The sequence below is a fragment of the Dermacentor silvarum genome, chromosome 5 (assembly GCF_013339745.2).
Source record: "Dermacentor silvarum isolate Dsil-2018 chromosome 5, BIME_Dsil_1.4, whole genome shotgun sequence".
Taxonomy (NCBI): Eukaryota; Metazoa; Arthropoda; class Arachnida; order Ixodida; family Ixodidae; genus Dermacentor; species Dermacentor silvarum.
This window is the reverse complement of record NC_051158.1, coordinates 136,939,325-136,959,856: the sequence shown is the minus strand read 5'-3', so window position 1 is coordinate 136,959,856 and position 20,532 is coordinate 136,939,325. Positions and strand designations below refer to the sequence as shown.

At 46.3% G+C, this 20,532-nt stretch overlaps 1 protein-coding gene across 1 annotated transcript in view; it reads right to left on the bottom strand.

The window, feature by feature from the left end:
- Nucleotides 1–7,164: 7,164 nt before the first annotated feature.
- LOC125946027 (uncharacterized) overlaps nt 7,165–20,532 on the bottom strand; it is an 88,301-nt gene continuing 74,933 nt past the window's right edge. The window contains exons 7-8 of the mRNA XM_049668501.1: nt 11,461–11,553; nt 7,165–7,337 (exon numbers count right to left, since the gene is read on the bottom strand). Coding sequence (XP_049524458.1) covers nt 7,201–7,337; nt 11,461–11,553 — 230 coding nt within the window. The 3' untranslated portion in view covers nt 7,165–7,200. The remainder of the gene's footprint in view (nt 7,338–11,460; nt 11,554–20,532) is intronic.

Sequence of the window (20,532 nt, the reverse complement as noted above, 5' to 3'; positions counted from 1 at the left end):
TGGTATTTGAACAACCTTGCGTATTTCAGCAGAACTTGGGGATGCGTTGCCAAACGTGTTGAATGCAATTCGGGTTTCTCCAAGTATCTGCAGTTGCAGTTTTACAGCGAGACATTCTGTGATGAATGATCTCTGACTGCCTCCATCCAGAATCCCTCTGATGTATCTGGACCTGTTATTTTTAACGGCAAAAGTGCGCAAAGTCTGCAGGTACACTTCTTTGTCAATCTTTGCGCAAGCATCTGTGGAATCTCTGTCGCAAAGCATTACTGATTGCGACGAGACTATCCCTGCTGTGCTACCGAAGCCACCGCTGTTCGCGAAGTTTCCGCTGTAGTGTCTTTCTTTCTGTAGTTAGGGTCACACGTACTCGAGGCGTGTCTTCCGTGACAAGCTGAGCACGTGAGTTTGACATGGCAAGACCGTGCCTGGTGACCTCGTGATGTGCACCTATAACAGCGGTTATCCTTAGCGAGCTTCTCTTTCTTCAAAACAAGAGATAGGTTTGCGTCGCAGGAGCGTGTACCGTGCTTCTTAGATCGACAGAAGAAACACTCGTGCCAGCTGTATGATGCACTGTGCAGTATGGAAACGGTGCTGCTGCCGCGAGTTATCTCAGCATGGTCATCGACAGATCGTTGTGACCATGTGTTGCACTGCTCTCGGCTTTCTACCTCAACACGTGTGAACATGAACAGCTCTTTTAACTCTGCTTCCAATGTTGCAGCTGCTAGTGCTGACTCCGAGACCTTCGTATTAGACCCGTGTACTCGTAAAGTCTGACTCCGCTCTCCTCGCGTATATGCAAGGGCGATCTCGTATGGCAATGCTTTCTGTAAAATATCAATCAGCATTGCAGAGAAACTGACAGTGGGTACGTTTAGTGCAGTCAGACAGCGGATATTTAGTTGCGCGGCATCATACAGCTGCTTGAGGCCGCGTACATCGCTTCCGGACTTTGCATGAGATATATGGCGAAGCGCTGTCAGATGGTGCTGTACTATCCTTTTACGATAGCCAAAACGTTCTTTGAGAAGTTCTACGGCATCTGCGTAGCAAGCTTCACAAGTCGGTGAACCGACAATTGCCGCTGCCGCTTCCCTGGCAAGATAATGCCGTAAACATAAAAACTTCGTCATTGTCGATATAGCGTTGTTCAGATGAACAGTCTGCTCGAACTGCTCCCAGAAAGCTGCCCATTTGTGAATGTCGCCTTTAAATGTTAGCATATCAAGATTAGGTAGCCTGGGCCCAATTCTGGGCATAGCGTCAGGAAATGTCGGGCTTGAATTCTGAGAAGCAGTCTCTGCTGTACTATCCACGCGTTCCAAAGCGTCGATCTTGCACCGAATCTTGGCACGCATGCTGATACCTCGACCGTTATTTTTCTGCAGCTGCGACGTATTCTGCTTCAAGCTCATCGTCGGCAATGTGCTCTTCGAGTGCATCATTAAGTTTCGAGAGCTCGTTGTTGCTAACCGATAAACAGTCGAAAATACCTGAAAGCTTGGGCTTGTCCACGGTTGGATCTGTAAGCAGCAGCTGAGCTTCCTGCAGAATGTTCGTACTCTGTGCTCGTCGAGCCGACCGCTTGGTCTTGAGGCGATCCATCCGACTCTTGATAGAGGTCTGCTCTCCACGCCGATCATGAACGATGCGTTATCCAGTCAGTCCTCGCCGCCCGCAGCGCCAAGCGGTAGAGTAGAAGGTCCTTGGAGACGTGCGATGAAGGTAACGAGCCCGCACGGAGGTTTTCGGCACCGGAATGCAGAAAACTAACGATACGCGAAGAAACCAGAACGAGAGCTCATCGTTCCAACTTCTTCTTTTCGCAGTGCCTGCCTGCGCGCGTTATTTCGTCTTTTTCTACACCTGCTCCACTCATTATCAGTTCACGACAGCTTACCATCCCCGAACTAATCGGCTGACTGAGCGCTTCAGCCGCACGCCCACCAACATGTGCGTGATGTAGGTGTCGGAAGATGATAGGGATTGGGACTGTGCATTGCCTTTTGACACGTTCACTTGTAACTTTTCGTTACATGACACTGCGGGTCATTCACCTTTCTATCTTATTTATGGCCGCAACGCACTCCTGCAACGCACTCCTACTAACAAATGTAAAATATTTCTTTCGAACGTAAGCGTGACGTTTCCATTTTTTCCTACCACATACAGGGAGACAAGCTTTCGTGGGCATCATGTTATAAATATCTTGGGGTTTACCTTACACCAGGCCTCTCCTGGTTTGAACACATCACTGCTGCGTGCGCGAAAGCCTCAAAAACTTTAGGGTATTTACGACGTAACCTCCGTCATTGCCCCTCAAACGTTCGCAAATTATCGTATCTAACTTTCGTCCGCCCACAACTTGAGTAAGCCTCATCTGTTTGGTCCCCTTCCGCTCATTATCAAATTAACATGCTTGAAGCAGTTCAGAACAGAGCCGGCCGTTACATTTCAAGGAACTATGACAATCATTCAAGTGTGACTCAACTTAAACTTGATCATTCTCTTAAACCATTGGCCATTCGCCGTCAAATGTCTCTCCTACACCTGTTTCACAAGTACGTCTACAGCAATAAAATGGCCTCGTTACATCTTGAACCCCCCCCCCCCCCCCTTTTCATGTCACGCAGGCTACATAATCACCTCAGCTTCAAGCGCATCATTGGCAATACGAACGCTTTTAAGACATTCGCACTTCCACAAGCCATCCGCATGTGGAATGATCTTCCCGATGATATCGTCTGTGATAATAACCTTAACACATTTCGCCACAAGCTTGAGGTACATATTTTTTTGTTAAATAGTGCTGTAACATGGTCTCGTCGTTTAAGTTCTTTTGTTTATTTTGCTATGTGTTGCGTTCTTGTTTTTTTTTTCTTCTTCACTTGCACTCAAAGGCTCTTTTAGTGCATATTTCGGAAACGTTTTCTGTTGTGCCGCATTTTTTTGTTGTTCTTCACTTGCGTGGGAGACTTGTCTTGCATTTCGCAATTTAATCTGTTGCTCTGCGTTTTGATGTTCACTTACATTGTAACCCTGTTCCATACTAGTTTGCTTGCGCTTTCATTGTATTAAGTAAACCCCCCTTACTCAATGCCCTTTGGGCCTGTAAGGTATTTTTAAATAAATAAATAACTAAATAAATAAATACATTTGATTTCTTGCTTCCAACAGATTCGTCTTCGACTTGCTCCTACGTCCTGGATGCCATTGCCTCGCTGAAACTGCCCAACGCATTGCCGTGACCGTATTGTAGAACCTCAGACTACTCACAAAACGCTTTACGATCGCCACCACCGAGATGCCCACTTCGATCCCGTTTCACTGGTCCTCCTCTGGCGTCCTTCTCGTCGCGAGGGCCTCTGCGAAACGCTGATGGCTGTTACGTTGGACCCTATCGCGTGGTGCGCCCAGTGACTGACTTGGCATACGAGGTCTTTCCAGTGGCTGCCCTGCGTATGCGGCCCCGGCTTCAGAACTTACACACATATCAAGGCTAAAGGCCTACCTCTCGGACTAGCACCGTATGTCTTAGGAAGCACCGGGACGGCGCTTTTGCTTCCGGGGATTTATTTTACAGTATGGTATGTGCCAGCAGCGCGAGAACGGAAGACGAGGTTGACAGTTTTCTGATACTGTGGCTAGGAGCAGTCGCTATGGCGTGTAAGTAAACACCGGTGCAGACCTCCCACTCCGTCACAATATTTCTAGGGAGTGAAGGCACATCGCTTCGTGGAAATAGAGACGATGGCTTCCTTCTCGATAGCTCACAGGAGGCTTCGTCAGTCGCTAACGAGGGCAATTTTCGCGAGCTTTTGCGCTTTTTGGTATCCAGTGGGGACAAGGAACTTCAGAAGAATCTTGCCAAAGCGTCAACTTTGGCCACATATATTAGCAAGGCGAATCGGAATGAGCTGATCAAGTGCGGTGGGGAAGAAGTCCTTGCTAGGGTCATTCAACAGGTACAAGAATCCTGCATGTACAGTGTTATGTTCGATGAAACCACTGACGTAGCCATATGTCACAGTTGTATCTTGTTCTGGGATATGTCCACAACAACATGGTTCGAGAAGACTTTGTGCAGTTCGTAGACATTCGTAGTCAAATTGGTAGCTCGGGTCATGGCACCGGTATAAGAGAACACGTTATTGAGGCTATGGAGGCACTGAAACTTGATCTTGAAAAGTGCGTTGATGTAGGTACCGACGGCTGCAGCATCACAGTCTCTGTGTATTGTGGAGCTGTACCTGAAATAAAGCGGTCTGCACCCAATGCTGCGTAGCGTGCTTGCTTCAACCATGCGCTTAATATGTCGTAGTCAGCAAGGGTTCAGTCAATTAGGAACACTGTTGGTGTTATGAAGGAGATAATTTTCTTCTTTGCAGCGTCACCAAAACGAACTGTTGTTCTAAAGGCTATCATTGGTGGCCAACCTAAAGGCCTCTGCGAAAACAAGATGGGTTGAGCGACACAACAGCGTTATCCGGTTTTGGGATTCACTGGGAGCGTGGCGAAAGCTCTGGATTACGCTTCCAGCTGGACAGAAACACACAGCTCTGCGTAAGTTACGACCCTTCGTACAACTATCAGCGACGGCGATTTCCTGGTTGCAATTATTTGCTTGACAGATGTGCTGACGCATACGCTTCTGGTTAGTGGCCTATTCCATAAAGAGTACGTTGACGTCTGAAATGATAAGAACGCGTTTGTAGACACCATGGCTCTTCTTGATAATCAAAGAGTGGACTCTGCCGAAACATTTCCTCAGCTCTACAAAGATGCCGTCACTTTGGTGGATGATATGGAAACGGATAATCGGTCCCCACATGTAACTAAAAGACAGGCGTACAGGTGCAACGTGCCTACGTTTGATGTAGAGAGCTACTACTGAACGGCAGTGTACACTTCATTGCACGACATTGTGCTGACCGATTTAAAAGCGAGATTTACAGTTGAGGCGAAAGTGCCTAAGAACTGTTCCTTTTTGTGACATCTGAAATATGCGCCAAGAGGATGACCAAAAATCTTCTGCAAGTGTTGCTCAGTGATATGCCGCATTTGGGGGGACCTTAGCATCCACGACAGCAGAGATAGGTCAGACTTAGATAGAATTATCGCATAAGAAATGGAAATGCGAAGCTGAAGCCGGAGCGGAAGTTACCACTACTACTGTTTTGGCGCTGGGCGTGTGCGACAGGGCAGTCTTTCCTTTGTTCCATACATTCCTGCAGGTACTGGCCACCCAACCTGTGAGCGTTGCCATTTGCGAAAGGACTTTCTTTGCTCTACGCCCCTTGAAGACTTGGATGCGTTCTCAAATGAGCGAAGGGCGCTTGACTGGACTGGCATTGTTGCATACTCATAGGGACATTGCCATTGACACGACAAAAGTATCTTAGTGGTTTGCAACCAAACATAGCGGACAACAGAGGTTACAGTTTATCATCTAAGTAGCTTGCATAGGTTGGGTCTTTGCGAGGTTAATTGCCTTAAGATTCAAACCCTAATTTAAATAACAAACACACCTGAACCTTGTTATCGCAAATGTACATCTGTGTTCTTGTGTAAATATTGTCTTTCCGTTATATGTGCAGCTGTTCGATTTTTCCGTTTTCGTTGGTAAAGATTTTCGCCAGTTCCGATGTAGATGTGTTTGTTTTTAGCATACTTTGCTGTAGCAGTTTTGCTTCTCTCTACACATCTTTATAATATTTGAATTTTGTTCTCCCAGAGTTTACTTGTTGTGCATGGCTCATGAGTGTTACTCTACTTCCCTATAGGCAAAGCTCGGCAGGGCATTTAGGGTAAATGAAGAAATAGCCGCACTCTACAGGGTATTGCTGTTTCTATAATTTTTCTAATTACTAATTGTGTTCATATATGTAGGCGTTATTATCCAGACTCCTGTACAAAATTTTTGTTTTAGATTTCAGTGCGGTTACAAAGTTTCAGCATGGCCACCGGGGCCATTAAATTATTTTCAATTGGTCGCATGGTTGTCTGCAAGATGTTGTTGATGAAAAATGCACTAAGCGATGCAACTGAGAACCAATCATGCCAATTTGGTTACGGCCGTGTGCTTAGTTGCGCAACCCTCCACCAAACCACATAAGGACCCTCCACCAGCCGACCCCCCCCCCCTTAACGTAGGAACCTAGATCCGCCCCTGGCGCAATTCAAGTAGCTCGTTGAAGGGATACCGGCTGATAGTTATATGTAGATGCCTCTAGTTATCTTCTTTTGTTCGAGTGAGAAGTGAGAAATCACCGGAGCTTCACTGCTCATGTTTATGTGTGAAATATGTGCGAATGTTGCTGCTGATTAAAGAAAAAGAAGTACACCGTAAAAAACGAAGACGGCAGGACGACAAGGCATTGTCATTTCTCTGCTCTTATACGATGTTTCTTTTATCGCGGTAGCAAATAAATGGACAGTCCAAGGAAATGTTTGCCGTCGGCGTAGGCGTGTGCGTAAGGTACCGCGCATATTTAGGTATATATATGGTATATGCTATGCCATATACCGTGCTGCCTGTGCGGGTAACATTGCTACACTACTCTATCGCTAAAATTGCTAATACCAGTTCTTACATTCTTTACTAAATTATTTCTCCGAATATTGAAGGTGGCCGCCCGCAGACAAACGCCATCAATCATAATACACACATCGCATGCTTATTGACCTAAATCTTCCGAGTCTAATGATTATTAAAAGTGCCAAACAACATCAGAGTTCAAACCTGAAAGTGATATAATTGTACTGGCGTGGCTCCTTACTGACAGCGTAATGGAGCCTGTAATATGTCGTTACAGGCTCTACATAGTGTGGCAAACCTTTTAAGGGTGCCTGGAATTTTGTCGCACCCGTGTCTATCGCGTCCGCATTATTCGGACTTGCGTATACTCAGAAGAACGTTCAAGAAATTTAAGCGCAAGTCTAAACCTTGATATCGCACTCGGTGCTTGGCCAGTTCTTCTTTTTTTCGATGGAGCGCTGGAAATGTATTAGGTGTCCACGTTCGCCCTAGCTAAGCTTTTTGCAGTAAGCACTCTGCGTTTTTGTTCAAGTATGGTTGATTAAATGCTTTTACACTTTTGTCAGGGGACTACCGCTATTTATTAAAAAAAACTTAGTGCAACAGCATACATGTTGAGGTCACACGGACAGCATATTTATTTAAGCGAAGCGAGCTTAAAGGCATAAGTCATGACCTTGTAGAATCCCATGAATCAGGGGCATACAGTAGAGTTTAATTATAAAAGTGCACTGCAAAGATAGTTTTGTTATATTTCTTTCCCAGGACCATACCATACATGGCATTTTATGTTCTGCAAAAAAAGAAAAGAAAAAAAAGGTTTTCAAGCACACTACTCTAAGGTTCAGTACTCGCATATCGGTGAACTTAGGGTAATGGGTGTCTGGAGCAAAAAGTTCACAATGAGCGCATGGAGAGCTTTAGAGAAAAAAATTCCACGAACGAATATTCAGTTTACAAGAGCCAAGAAAATGCCGACATCCAATGTAGATATTGTAACCTTCCGACGTTGAAGAATGACACCGAGGCACAACAGCGAGCCACAAAACTATTTGTTGGGCGAAACTGTACCTACTAAAACAAGTTGCACTTTGGCAAAATGGTAGTTACAGACATATGCGTCAATCGTACATAATTTGATCTTTGTATCAGACGTGTCGGCTATTACTACACAGCTCAGTGAAACTCACGCGTGATCGCTGGTGTTCGCAAAAATTCTAGAATGTGCACACTACACGCGTCATGTGTGTAAAATGAAAACTCGGGAGACAACATATGAAACAGATAGAACCAGCAATAACATTAGGAAAACTTGCAATACTGCTGCGCGCGTTTTGTGCTCAGCGTTAACATATAATCATGAAAATTAAAGGTGCGTTATACGTGCTGAAATGGCGATAATATTGTTACGTAAAACGACACAAGGCGGGACTATTGACACTGTATTTACAGTATGGGAGAGACACAGTAGCCAAGATGGTTGTTGTAGTTGTTGACCTGAGAGGTTGTGGCGCATACCCACAGTGGGGGATTGGCCATGAATCGGGTGGTTATATTTGGTGCATAAATACAAGGGAATTAACAAATAGAATACTGGAGTTTAGAAACGAAGATTTTGTGAGACGAGAAGAAGAAAAAAAACTAAATAATAATAGGTTTAAAAAATGAATAAAAGAAAACTTTGGTGGGAAAGGTGACAATAAGTTTAGCATGGTAATCGATTTGATTCTATGAGATAATTTTGGATTGCCAAGAAAGCATTTCTGCGGCTGAACCCAATAATAGAGGCTCCAAACGATAGAATTACAGGTTCCGATAAATCTACGCCAATATTGCGAAGCGGGATTTTCAGTAGTCTTTTCCTACAACGTGCACAACAAAGCAAGCACACGGGCGTTTTCGCGTTTCGCCTCCATCGAAATGCGGCCACCACGGCTGGGATTCGATCCCGCGACCTCGTGCTCAGCAGTGCAACGCCTAAGCTAACTAACCCACCGCGGAGAGCAGGATTCACCGGTAATGAAGGCAACGCAACAGTAAATTTTCAATATACGACAGCATAAGTTTTAGCCAGAAAAAGCTTTTGTACTTAGGCTGTTTTATTCCGTTATATGCCGAAAAGTTCTTTTAGTACTCCGAAGACCCTCATTCCACACGTGAAGTGATACGCCGGCTGGCTGAGACACCAAGAACATTCACTCTGTCAGCAAAAGAGACTTCACCTGAGATTGTATCAGGAGACACCAAACCGCAAAGCGGCCCCTTGGATCACGCCGGATATCCTTAATAATCGTTAAAAGTTATTAAGTTCTAGAAAGTGTAGGAGTCACGAAAAAAAAAACAGGCATGCTGTCTGCATTGGCTGATGTATTAGGCTGATGTAGTTAGAGGAAAACTCGTCACGCTTAAGCCTGAAGCTCCTGCACATAGTAAAGAGTCTAGGCATAAAATAATAACAATCGTCCTAAAGGAAATCCCTACCACACATGAGGGGGCCATGAAATGTCCAATAAGATCCACCATTTAAATAGGTACACTTGATGTTTCAGAGTACAAGGTATCATATGCATTTGTAGATATATATACGGAGGTACATATGTCCGCCGAATGAATGTTCCAGCGAGCTGGCTCATATCACCGTTGTATGGCTGACCAAGTGTGCGCACCTGTTAACTGATTTAAATTACTTCTTACATTATACATGAACATATAATGCAGGCTCACAGGATTCTATAAAGCATACGAATGTGTTATTTGAATGGTGAAATATATTTAACGAATTCTTTGACTTCCTTTATCTTGTTTGATTTAGCCATTCAGTATTTTCCACTGAATGTATGTCTGTTCTTGGCTAATCCTCCAGAATGGGCTTTCCCCACTATGTACGATTCCTACATCAAGCCTAAACATATAATACTGTACCACAGATATCTCTGAAGCACATAGGACTGGTTATAGATATGTGAGCTATACGTCATAGATTCGTTCATTTATTTTTTCTTTGATATAAATATCAGGTATGTGCCACTGGCGGTGTCCGCGTTCTTGTCCAATATTCCAGATTGTGCATGTACCACTGTACACAAGAACAAAATCTCTACGTTTTGCTGAATACGTGACATTTTAGGTGCGAAGCACCTTATGCGTTCGCTCGGTCTGCCAGCGTCTCCTGTCGACGTCGCCACGGTAAGCAAGCGGCTCGTGCTCGCGCTCGGTACGCCCTCGTGCCACAGATCGCACCTAACGCGCTCGGGCTGTCGGCGTCTCCTGTCGTCGTCGAAGCAAGCGGCTCGTGCTCGCGCTCGGCACGTGCTCATGTCACTGCCCATACGTTCGTCGTCGTCGTCGTCGTCTTCCACAGCTGACTGCGTTGCCGCTCATTATTCCAGCGTATAATTTGACTTCTCTTCCGTCGTCCTAATGGGGAGGCCGCGTTTACGGGGTTATGAGCCATTTCTGGGCAGTATGAACCCATTAGCGGTGCATCACTGCATGCTTCGCACCTCTCCACGTTTCACGTTAGTGGAGCTGCATTTCCCTAAATGGGTCATTTGACAATTACACATAAAATTTATTTGACCCTCAGATTATTCCAAACAGGCTCGTATCTCAGCCCAGCTTTATTCCACAAGCTTTATCCGGACACTTATGCCAGTAGGTCTTGCAGGCACTGAAATGACTTCGCTAGCCTAGACCATATGCTCTGGCGTTGCCCCTCGTTGCGAGGCACGAGACAAATCAATGAAGACAAGTGGCTCTTTGCTATCAAGATCCCCGATGGTGGGGCGCAACTATGGGCTGTCCAGAGGGCCCACGATGTGGCACTCGGGCATCGCCTGACTTTCCAACGTGGGAGTGGCCCGTAGCGCGCTGAGTTGCGTACCTCAGGACTTTCAATAAAGTTTTGCATCCGTCCATTCAACCACTCAAACCGAGCCTACGACATAACTCGTGCTAATTGTAATAACTTATAAAAACTAAAAACTGTTTTTGTGCATACACGTGCCATCCGCATCCTTCTCTCGGAAAGCATCATACATCGCATTCGACGTTGTGGCATGGCTGCGTAACAATGCGCATACTGCCTGATTTGAGTTTGCACTGCGGCATCGTTTTTGAAGGATGCAGAGCATAAACATTGCATCACAATAATGTTGTGACCCGAGTGTTGCATAACCATACATATTCCGTGAGATTAAACGTTCCATATGAAGAAAGTAAACGATCTTTACTAAGGCTACGCTTCACATAAACTACAACATGCTCATTGGTTCTGCAGAATTTCTTCTCTAATGTAATTCCACATTTATGACGTAAAAAGTCAGATGGTTCTGTAACTCTGCAATGCCAGGTAAAGGCTCACTTTATGAAAGAATTAGGTTCTTGGCATACATTTCTGCAGCGGTACTATTTAGGTAGCGTTTTTCGCACAGTTCTTAGGCGTGAGCATATTTGTGTAGAGTTTGTTCTTTTATTCAGTGATTTCGTAGAATAGAGTCTGCGACCGCCTCATTTGTACACTTAATAAATTCGGTTGTTCATCTAAACCAACTTGTAACATGTGTATGGTCCTTGAGCCAGAGCTAGTCGTCAATACAACAGAGCCACGCTAAGCAAAGTCACAGATGGTTCACAAAGAAGGCTTCAATTTATTAGACGCTATTAGGCGCTTCATGGCATCTGAACACCTTTTGGTCTCCCCTGAACCCCGAGTGTACAGATATCCGAAACAGCGCGTCGTAGACACCTAAGTATTTGCATAGTTAGCTTCGCAGACTTGAATATGCCCTTTAAATAGGTGAACATTTTAGCCTATTTCGACATATATTATTGATACGAAACAAGAGGCATCCGTTCAAATAATCGTACACAGCAATGTGATAGTGTTATGGCAGACTTGCCTATTTCGCACTCACCTTCCTGAAATGGATGGATGTAACCCATAATTAGGCAGTCAGCGGTGCAGTAGGTGCGCGGAAAATCGGTTTGCAATGTTGACGGCTGATGGCCTGTAAGAAATTCACCTTTTATGCAACTTGTTTCCGTTGTTATGATTTGTTCATCCTGAAACTATGGGTGTGGATAATTAGAGCATATAACGAGACGTAACGTTATTTAAGATGATTATTGATCCCCTTGAAATGCCTTAAAAAGTACATCCTTGGTTTTTCGAAGACTATAGTTTTGATTTTCATCAAATGTCACGCACGCTGAGTAAGCCAAGTGTGGCACTTATCTAGTAATGTCTACTGAGGAAGGAGTTGTGCTTGAAGGTTGGGACGATGGAGCCATTATTTATTTAAAAATTGTATTATTTATTTATTTAGAGCACCCTCAAGACGTTAGAGCAATGCAGAGGTGAGGAGCACAGAAAGAACATTTACAAATTTGACAAGGAGCATTTTACTTAAAACAAAAATTAAAAAAAGCGTAAAAAAATTGAGAGTGATAGATGATAGCATGTAGTCATAAGGTACATGGAATTGCAAAGATAGTGACACACAGGTCATTGCGATATGCACGCATACACGGGCAAAATAGTGAAATACCAATGGAAGAAAAATAAATGTAAAAACAAAAAAAAGTCACGCACCATTCCACTGCTATGAAGGTTTGCTGTGAAGCGAAGCAGTTTAGTACACGACATAGAGGTAACATAGAATTGCGATCAAAGTTATGAGCAAATTTAATTTCTCTTGAGCGGTGATGGCGGTAATACCGAAGAAGGACACACGCACACTCCATTTCATTTCGTCGGCAGTCTTGATCGGTGGCATACATTCGCGTGGAAGACAACCGCCATCTTTGGGAGCCGTAGGAAACTAGACACGCGCGACGGGACCCCCATGCTGAGAGAGCGGAAGAAAACTAGGCACGCAAGCGCTTCGAGCTGCACCAAAATCAGAGCGGTGTGAGCGTACAAATGGCTGACGCGGGTCGCACAGGGCAAATCTTTGAGAAACCCTTATCTACCTGGGAGTCTACTAATGTTAACAATGGTGACTAATAATAACAATTCTACTGAAAATGCATATCCATGTGATGAGACGTATGATCTTTTGCATAGAATTTTGCAAGTGTTTTCGCATCAGATTCGGGGGGTGACTTTTTGCACACGCAGAATGGTTGACGGACGCGAAAAATGTACATAACCCTAGCCAAAGACAGCTTTGCTGTAGAAAGACACCAAACAGACCTGCCAAGTTCTTCGCGGAATCTGTCTGGGCAGGTGATTCCAGTCATAGCAAGTTTTGGGTAAAATTTTTATTAATTTTGAAGAGAGTTCGCTTTGTTATGAAGAATGTAAAGCGAGAACTCTTCGCCGGACTGATCGGCAACCCGACCAAGATCATCGCAAAATTTCTTACGGGTCCACGACCATCAAAATAACGCTAAAAGTGCGATCTAGGCACTACAATCACCAAGTGCTTACCCCAAAGTCGGAAGTCCAAGCACAAGCCTCCGACGACCTCCAAGAGACCATCAAGGCAAGTGTAACAAGAAAATGTTGCCGGCTTTCTAGCCTCAAGTGACCTCGATCTCTGACATCGTCCGAAAAGAAATTCAGCAGTCGCTGGGAGCTCCTGAACCACCTATGACTTTTACGGTGAACATGGACAATCAACAACGTTTTGTCGATTCAGACCACCTCGTAGAGGCAACATTTCCTTTTGCAGTGCTTCGACTTGTTCAGGTGGCTCGTCACCATGGGCTGCTTGCTCTCCAAATATAGGCAGACGCCGTCCCCGTCCAGTTCCTCAGCCTACCGACGCCACACCGTGACGCAACCGAACCTGCCAAGATCTCTTTGTTGAACACACAGCATGAACCAAGAAGTTCACAAGCCGAAGTTTCTATTAGCGGCACGATGGAAGCAACTGTTACTGAATACCATGACCTCAGCCACCCAGGCTTGGACAACGCAGTGGCACCAAGGCCATTGCGTTTTCGGAAAAGCACAAGACAACGTCAACAGCCGTATTTTTGGCGTCATATTTATTCGTCTTCTCCCCCATCAAGCAGCAACCTACATTACTGTTTTCACCTGTCCACCTGTTCCTGACGGAGACTATGTCCTCACTCCCGCGACTTCAGTCCTTCTTTCCAACAATATCCCCTTCCCACACACCGTCATTTCTGTAGCGGTAAATCAGACCTGTCTTCCCATCCTAAATTTCGGCCATTGCCCTCGGGTACTTTTACGAGGAATGTCGCTTGCCACGTTATCACTGTCCCGCGAGTGCCATATTTCAGCTCTAGCTGTTCCGCCATCTTCAACCAGTGCTCGTTCTGCACCTTCTGCCCCTGCCCCGCCCGACGACATTGCAAGGATGATTGCGTCGGACCTCGACCCCCAATCCACTGCAGAGCTTTGTGACCTCTTCGAGGATTACGCCGACATTTTCGACCTGAACGATAGTTCTCGGGGTCAAACTACGGTTGTGAAGCATTGTATAAATACCGGCAGTGCAGCACCTGTTCGCCGACGCCCGTACCGGGTGTCGCCCTCTGAGCGACAAGTTATCTAGAGCGAAGTTGACAAAATGCTTGGCGAAAGGATTATTGAACACTTTTCTAGCCCATGGGCTTCCCTGTATTACTCGTCAAAAAGAAGGACAACAGCTGGCGATTCTGAGTGGACTATCGTCATCTAAACCAGATCACCAAGAAAGATGTCTACCCGCTTCCATGGATCAATGATGCTCTGGATTGTCTCCACGGTGCCACTTATTTCTATCAATAGACCTTCACTCCGGACATTGGCAAATTGCCGTGGATGAAATGGACCGCGAGAACACCGCATGCGTTACACCTGACGGCCTCTATGAGTTTAGGGTAACGCCTTTCCGCTTGTGCAATGCCCCGGCGACCTTTGAACCCTGCAACCGTGTGTCTGTTACGTGTGTCTTTCCACACGTAACAGTATGATGGACATGCTCTTGCGTGGCTTGAAATGGTCCATCTGTTTGTGCTACTTGGATGACGTCAACGTATTCTCTCCAACTTTTGCGGCACATCTTGAAGGACTTTCATCTGTTGTTTTTTTTTGCGCGCCGGTGGCCTGCTGCTCAACTCGTCCAAGTGCCACTTCGGTCACCACCCAATAACCCTGCTCGGACATCTCGTCGATTCGTCAGGCATTCGCCCCCACCCCGCTAAAGTTCGTGCCGTGCATAATTTTCTTGTGCCAACCTCTGCCAAAGATGAGTGATTGAGTGAAATAACTTTATTGAGGTCCAGAGAAGACGCAGGGGACACCCCGCGCCACGTAGTCCCACGTAGGGACCGGCAAGCCGAGCTTGACGGCCCGATCGCCGGCACTCTGGACGGCCAGGGTTTGGTCGTTGAGTTCGGGGCTGCCCAAAAGCGCAGCCCACCTATCCTCGCTGAAGGCGAAGCCGATGGCTTCACACTCGCACAACACATGGTTAAATGTTGCCGTTAGTCCACAGGCAGGGCAGTCCGCACTGGGATACCTTTCAGGGTATATAGCATGAAGAACCGCAAGGTTAGGATACGCACGAGATTGTAAAAGTCGAAGGGTCAAAAGTCAAAGATGGTTGCAATTTTATCAGTCTTCGCTCCTACTTCCGCCGGTTGGTGAAAAATTTCGCGCATGCTGCTCGTCCCCTGAATGACCTCAAGAAGGACGTTCTTTTCTGTTGGGGCTCTGAACAAGCGACTTCTTTCTCGCGCCTAATCACGCTACTCACCACACCTCCTGTTCTAGCCCATTTTGATGCCTCCGCTCAGACAGAAATTCGCACTGACGCCAGTGGATACGGCATCGGAGGAATTTTAGCCCAGTGCCAACGTGGGCACAACCGCGTTATCGCCTGCGCCAGCCGCGTCCTGTCCCCATCCTAGCGCAATTATTCGATCACCGAGCGAGAATGTCTCGCCCTCATTTGGGCTGCGGACAAGTTTCGACCCTACATATATGGTCGACCATTTATGGTTACAACCGATCACCACGCCCTTTGTTGGCCTTCTCCCCTCAAGGATCCTACCGGATACCTCGGTCGCTGGGCCCTACGCCTTCAGGAATACACATACACTGTAGTCTACAAGTCGGGTCGTTTACATCTGGACACCGACTGCCTGTCTTGTCACCCCGTCGATGCACCGAACGATTTAGTGGATGTCGCACCGATCTGCGTTCTCTCGCTTTCCGCCTTGAAAGACATTGGGGATGAACAACGACCAGATTAATCGTTACGGCAGCTTATCGAACGCCTGCTCTCTGACCCGTCTGACCTATACCTGCACATGTTCGTGCTACAAAATGACACCCTGTATCGCCGCAACATGCACCCAGACGGGCCTGAGTTACTAATCGTCATTCCGTCTCATCTTCAGCAGACTGGACTCTAGCAACTGCACGACGTTCCAATCGCTAGACACCTTGGCGTCTCTCGAACCTATGACCAAATTCGGCGACGATTTTTCTCGCCCGTTCTGAACCGCTGCGTTCGTCGCTATGTCGCCGCGTGTGAGTTGTGTCAACGCCGAAAATGACCAGCTGTAGATCCTGCAGGTCTGCTGCAGCCTCTGGATGCACGACCCTCTTTTCGCGTTGGCCTTGAACTTCTCGGACCATTCCCTAAACATTTTTTTTCTGAGCAAATTTATGTGAAGATACCGCATGTATTTATAAAATGTTTCTTTCTTTACCATAGCGTTGTTGCAATTTTTTTTGTAGCGTAATGAATAGCGCCGTTTCTTTCCTAGTGTCTTTTTTTTGTTTTTTTTTTGTTTTTTATGAAAAAGTACCCTTTGTCGTTGGTCTGCTGTACTTCTAAGTTGAAAGCGGGGCAGGACCTCTGTCAAGCTTGCGAGCTTTTAGTCCTGTTTTCTTCTTTATTTCAGAGAAAATAAAAGATTGATGGATTGAATGATCAATTGACGGAAATAAGTAAATTTCCGTCGCTACTAGAGCCCTTCCCACCAGTTGCGCTACAGACGTCGCTGACTTCTTGCTCCACGACGTTATCTTACACCACGGCGCACCTCATCAACTTCTCACCGATTGCGGATGATACTTTCTTGACAACGTCATCGACGACTTACTTCGATCCTGTGCTACTAAATACAAGCTTACTACAGCCTATCATCGTCAAACTAACGGTCTTCCTGAACGCCTGAACCAGACAACTGACATGCTCACGATGTATGTTTCTGCCGATCATCGTGGCTGGGGACACTGCTGTGCCATTTGTCACGTTTGCGTACGATTCCTCGCGCCACAACACAGCTGGCTATTCGCCCTTCTACCTTCTATACGGCCGTGAACCGACCTTGCCTTTCGAGACTCTTCTTTCGACCACACTCGACTCGGCGACAGAGTACGCTCGTGATGTCATAAGCACAACGACCCAAGCACGCCAGATTGCCCGTCTTCGTCTCTGCTTCACAGACACGCCAGAAGTGCCGTTACGATCAGCGCCACCACGACGTCGAATATAAACCGCGTGCTCTTGTGCTAGTTTGGTCTCCATCTCGACGTGTCGGTCTTTCGGAGGAACTCCTCTCGCGATACAACGGCCTCATCGCATCCCCCGCCAGGTGACGCCTATCACATATGAAGTGTCTCCACTGGATGCTACCGTGCCTTCACCTCTATCTGGCATCATCCACGTCAGCCGCCTCAAACCGTTCCTTTCTAGAACCAATGAGTCGCACCGGTAAGGTGCTTCTTCCGACGGGGGTAATGTCACAGTATGTAATGTGGAAAGAAAAGGACATTGTTGGTGCACTGGGGGACGACGAAGAATATTCTGGTTTTCGCTTCTCTACACAGCCATTAAAACCCATCTATAAATACTAGTACTCTTCTTCCTTCCCGTAACAATATTTAACCGAAAGAGGGAAGCGTGTTGCATCATCACACCGGCACCAACTTTCCCGAGTACGCCTGCGCGGCGAGAGTACGTGAGCGTGGTGCATTTCCGAATAAGTGGTAGGGCTTAGCCAGGAACTGCATCACATCCTCCTCAATAACGGAGCCGGCAGATGGAGTAGCACAGTGCGGTATAACATTTACACACAGGGATAAGAAGCCTCATAAAGGCTGGCGAAATTTTCGGTAGAAAGAACTGTCTTCATCAAAGGCGGCCTCGTCATCCTCGGCAGGTTACTTTAACAGGTTAGTAGTGTGACGTCTCGTGCGGTCGCTGTCGGCGGTGGCTGGCTGTAAAGAAAGAGACTAAACATAAATGGACGCTGTCGTTTGACGTCTGTAGCCATGGCTTCTAATACGATGGGACAACGGCAGGGAAGAGCTGGAAAATGAGGACTAGGTGAGCTTAATAATTCTGAAGCTCACCTATTCCTTAGTTTTGAGCTCTTTCCTACCGCTCCCCTATCACTCAATTTAATGTTTTCTTTTCCGTGCTTCTGCGCCTATATCAACCATGGTGCCCTTTTGCCATACACACCTGCCCCCACCCACTTCTGCTGTTTCACTCGTATATCTTCTGCCTTTTATATCCTCGTTTTCTTTTTTTAGACCACCATCACTGACACTTTCCAAAGTCCCAGACGCCCGAATATCTTTTTCAGTGCCTCCACCACACAGGATGGTGCCATTTCTGTATGCCTCCGCGACGACGCCTACGCCGAACTACTCAGGCTAACGTCTCTTGAAAGACCAAGCCGCTTCCTTCCAACTATCCCCAGGTCCCTTGCCCCCAGATTCCAGGTTGGCATCTTAATACCTTCCACGTTACCTGTCACACTGCTGCTTGGTTACAAGTCATTCTTTCTACTCGAGTCATTTTGTTACTCGCACACTGACCTGCTCTTCTAAAATCACAAATACACGCTACCTATATACGATACCAACGGTTTCTGTTCAGTTCTCTGAAATCTTCCTAACCTGTCGCTACCACAGCAACCACCTCAGTCTTTTTATTTTCTTCTCCTGCCACCTTCTTACTTTTCTGCTCTTGTCCCTTCGTTTTAGAAACCACGCCTAGAGACGTCAAATGGCGGCGCTCATTTTTCTTTTCAGACTCCTCCTTTATAGCCAGCCACCGCCGACAACGACTGCACGTGACGTCACCCTACTAAGCTGGTAAAACTAACCTGCCGAGCATGGTATGGTCACTTTTAATAAGGTCCTCCTATGTAAACGTTGGCCAGCAATCATGCGGCACTTTATCGGGGTTTGCAACTTTAAACCTACCCTTCTGAAAATCGTTAAAACTCTCGTCTTTATTTGTCGTCACAGTGATGATGTCACAGCCTTCCTTTGCTGTCACAAGCTGAAGCTGTTGTTAGAGAGGTTGTCGCCAACAAATGGTTGCCTATTCTAAAGGGTTTATGTCGAATGAAACTTTTGTAGAGCAAAGAAGGAATTCCTTTCCAGTCTTGGAAAAACGGTCCGCTTGTGAAAGCAACCACACGTTGGAACTGCTATTGACTGTAGTGACGAACTGTGCATGCAACATTTTGCTCAGCAACTATTTCATACAGGGGAAGGTCCTGCTGATGTTGCACTAGTGGGGAAAATCTGAGAAACGGAAAGCGATTGCTTCGACACAAAAACATGTTTGCTGATCGGCGCTGCATGTGAACTTACTGTGTATATGTCACTGTCATCATTTCATGGTGTTTTGGTCCGGCTTGGAACAGATCACGTATTCTGTAGTCACGGTCATAGATATGTATTCTTGGCATATACCGTAAGACCTACTTCATTTGAATTTTACTTGTCACATTTAAATTTCTTTTGTTCAATACACCAACGCCCTAACGCCTTTCTATCTTCCAAATATAATTCATGCTGTTCACGTTTGCCAACAACCATCAACATTTAGGCAAGAAGATAGAAAGCAGTTTTTTGTGGCTCGTCAGACTAAAGAATTGTTACCAAACGAATATTGCCCCCAAACTTATTGGCGTAGCATAGCGGCTGTTCTTGTTTTACTATCACCATGGCACACTTACCACCTAATTTAGGACGTTCAAAATGCACTGTGTGCACAATGCTTTCCCTTCATGTTCCTTTCTGAAGAACGTATCTCGTGCCTACAAAGACTAGGCGAAGCCCGCCAGCGGACGTCAATGTGGCTGATGTCCTGTCATGTGATTAACAAGCCTCAAAATTATTCTGAAAGGTGTTGGTTCGTTCAAAAAAAGTTACGTTCACGTGCCTGCACCAGAATCCGATATCACACGAGGCACGCTGCAGTGGGGACCTTGGAATAATTTTAAGGACCTGTGGTTTTTGAACGGGCATTGGCACCTAAATACGAGACTGTTTTTGCATTTCGCTGACATCCTAATAGGATCACCGCTGCCGGCAACGAATCTGCGACCTCGAGCTCTGAAGCGCAACGCGATAATTACGGGGCTTTCGCTGGAGACATCTGCAAGGTCGGTTTGTTTAAAGCGCCGATGATAGTTCAATGATAACATCCGCAAGAAAGAGCTGATGAATAGAAAGAAAGCGCATGCCATGAAGCCAACCCTTTTGGCATAGGCACGTGCCTACTGCATTAGGGTATTTCGACACTGAACGAAAGTGGCGGTTGCGCAGAAACGGCTGGTGCATCGGCAGCGTTTGGCTTCTTCTTCTTCTTTCTGGGGTTTTATGTGCCAAAACCAGTTCTGATTATGAGGCACGCCGTAGTGGAGGACTCCGGATTAATTTTGACCACCTGGGGTTCTTTAACGTGCACTACAACGCAAGCACACAGGCGTTTCTGCATTTCGCCTCCATCGAAATGCGGCCGCCGGGGCCGGGATCCGATCCCGCGACCTCGTGCTCAGCAGCGCAACGCCTTAGCTGACAGAGCCACCCCGGCGGGTAGCGTTTGGCTAAAGACCCACAAAGTCAACTATCGCTCAGCATTGTTCAGCATAACAAGCCATCTTTTTACACATCCACAAATTTCAGCATACCTAAACATCCGCACTGAATGGTACTGCCGAGTCCCGACCACCCTCTTCACAGTTGGTGTCTCAATACCCCTCTAAAGTCT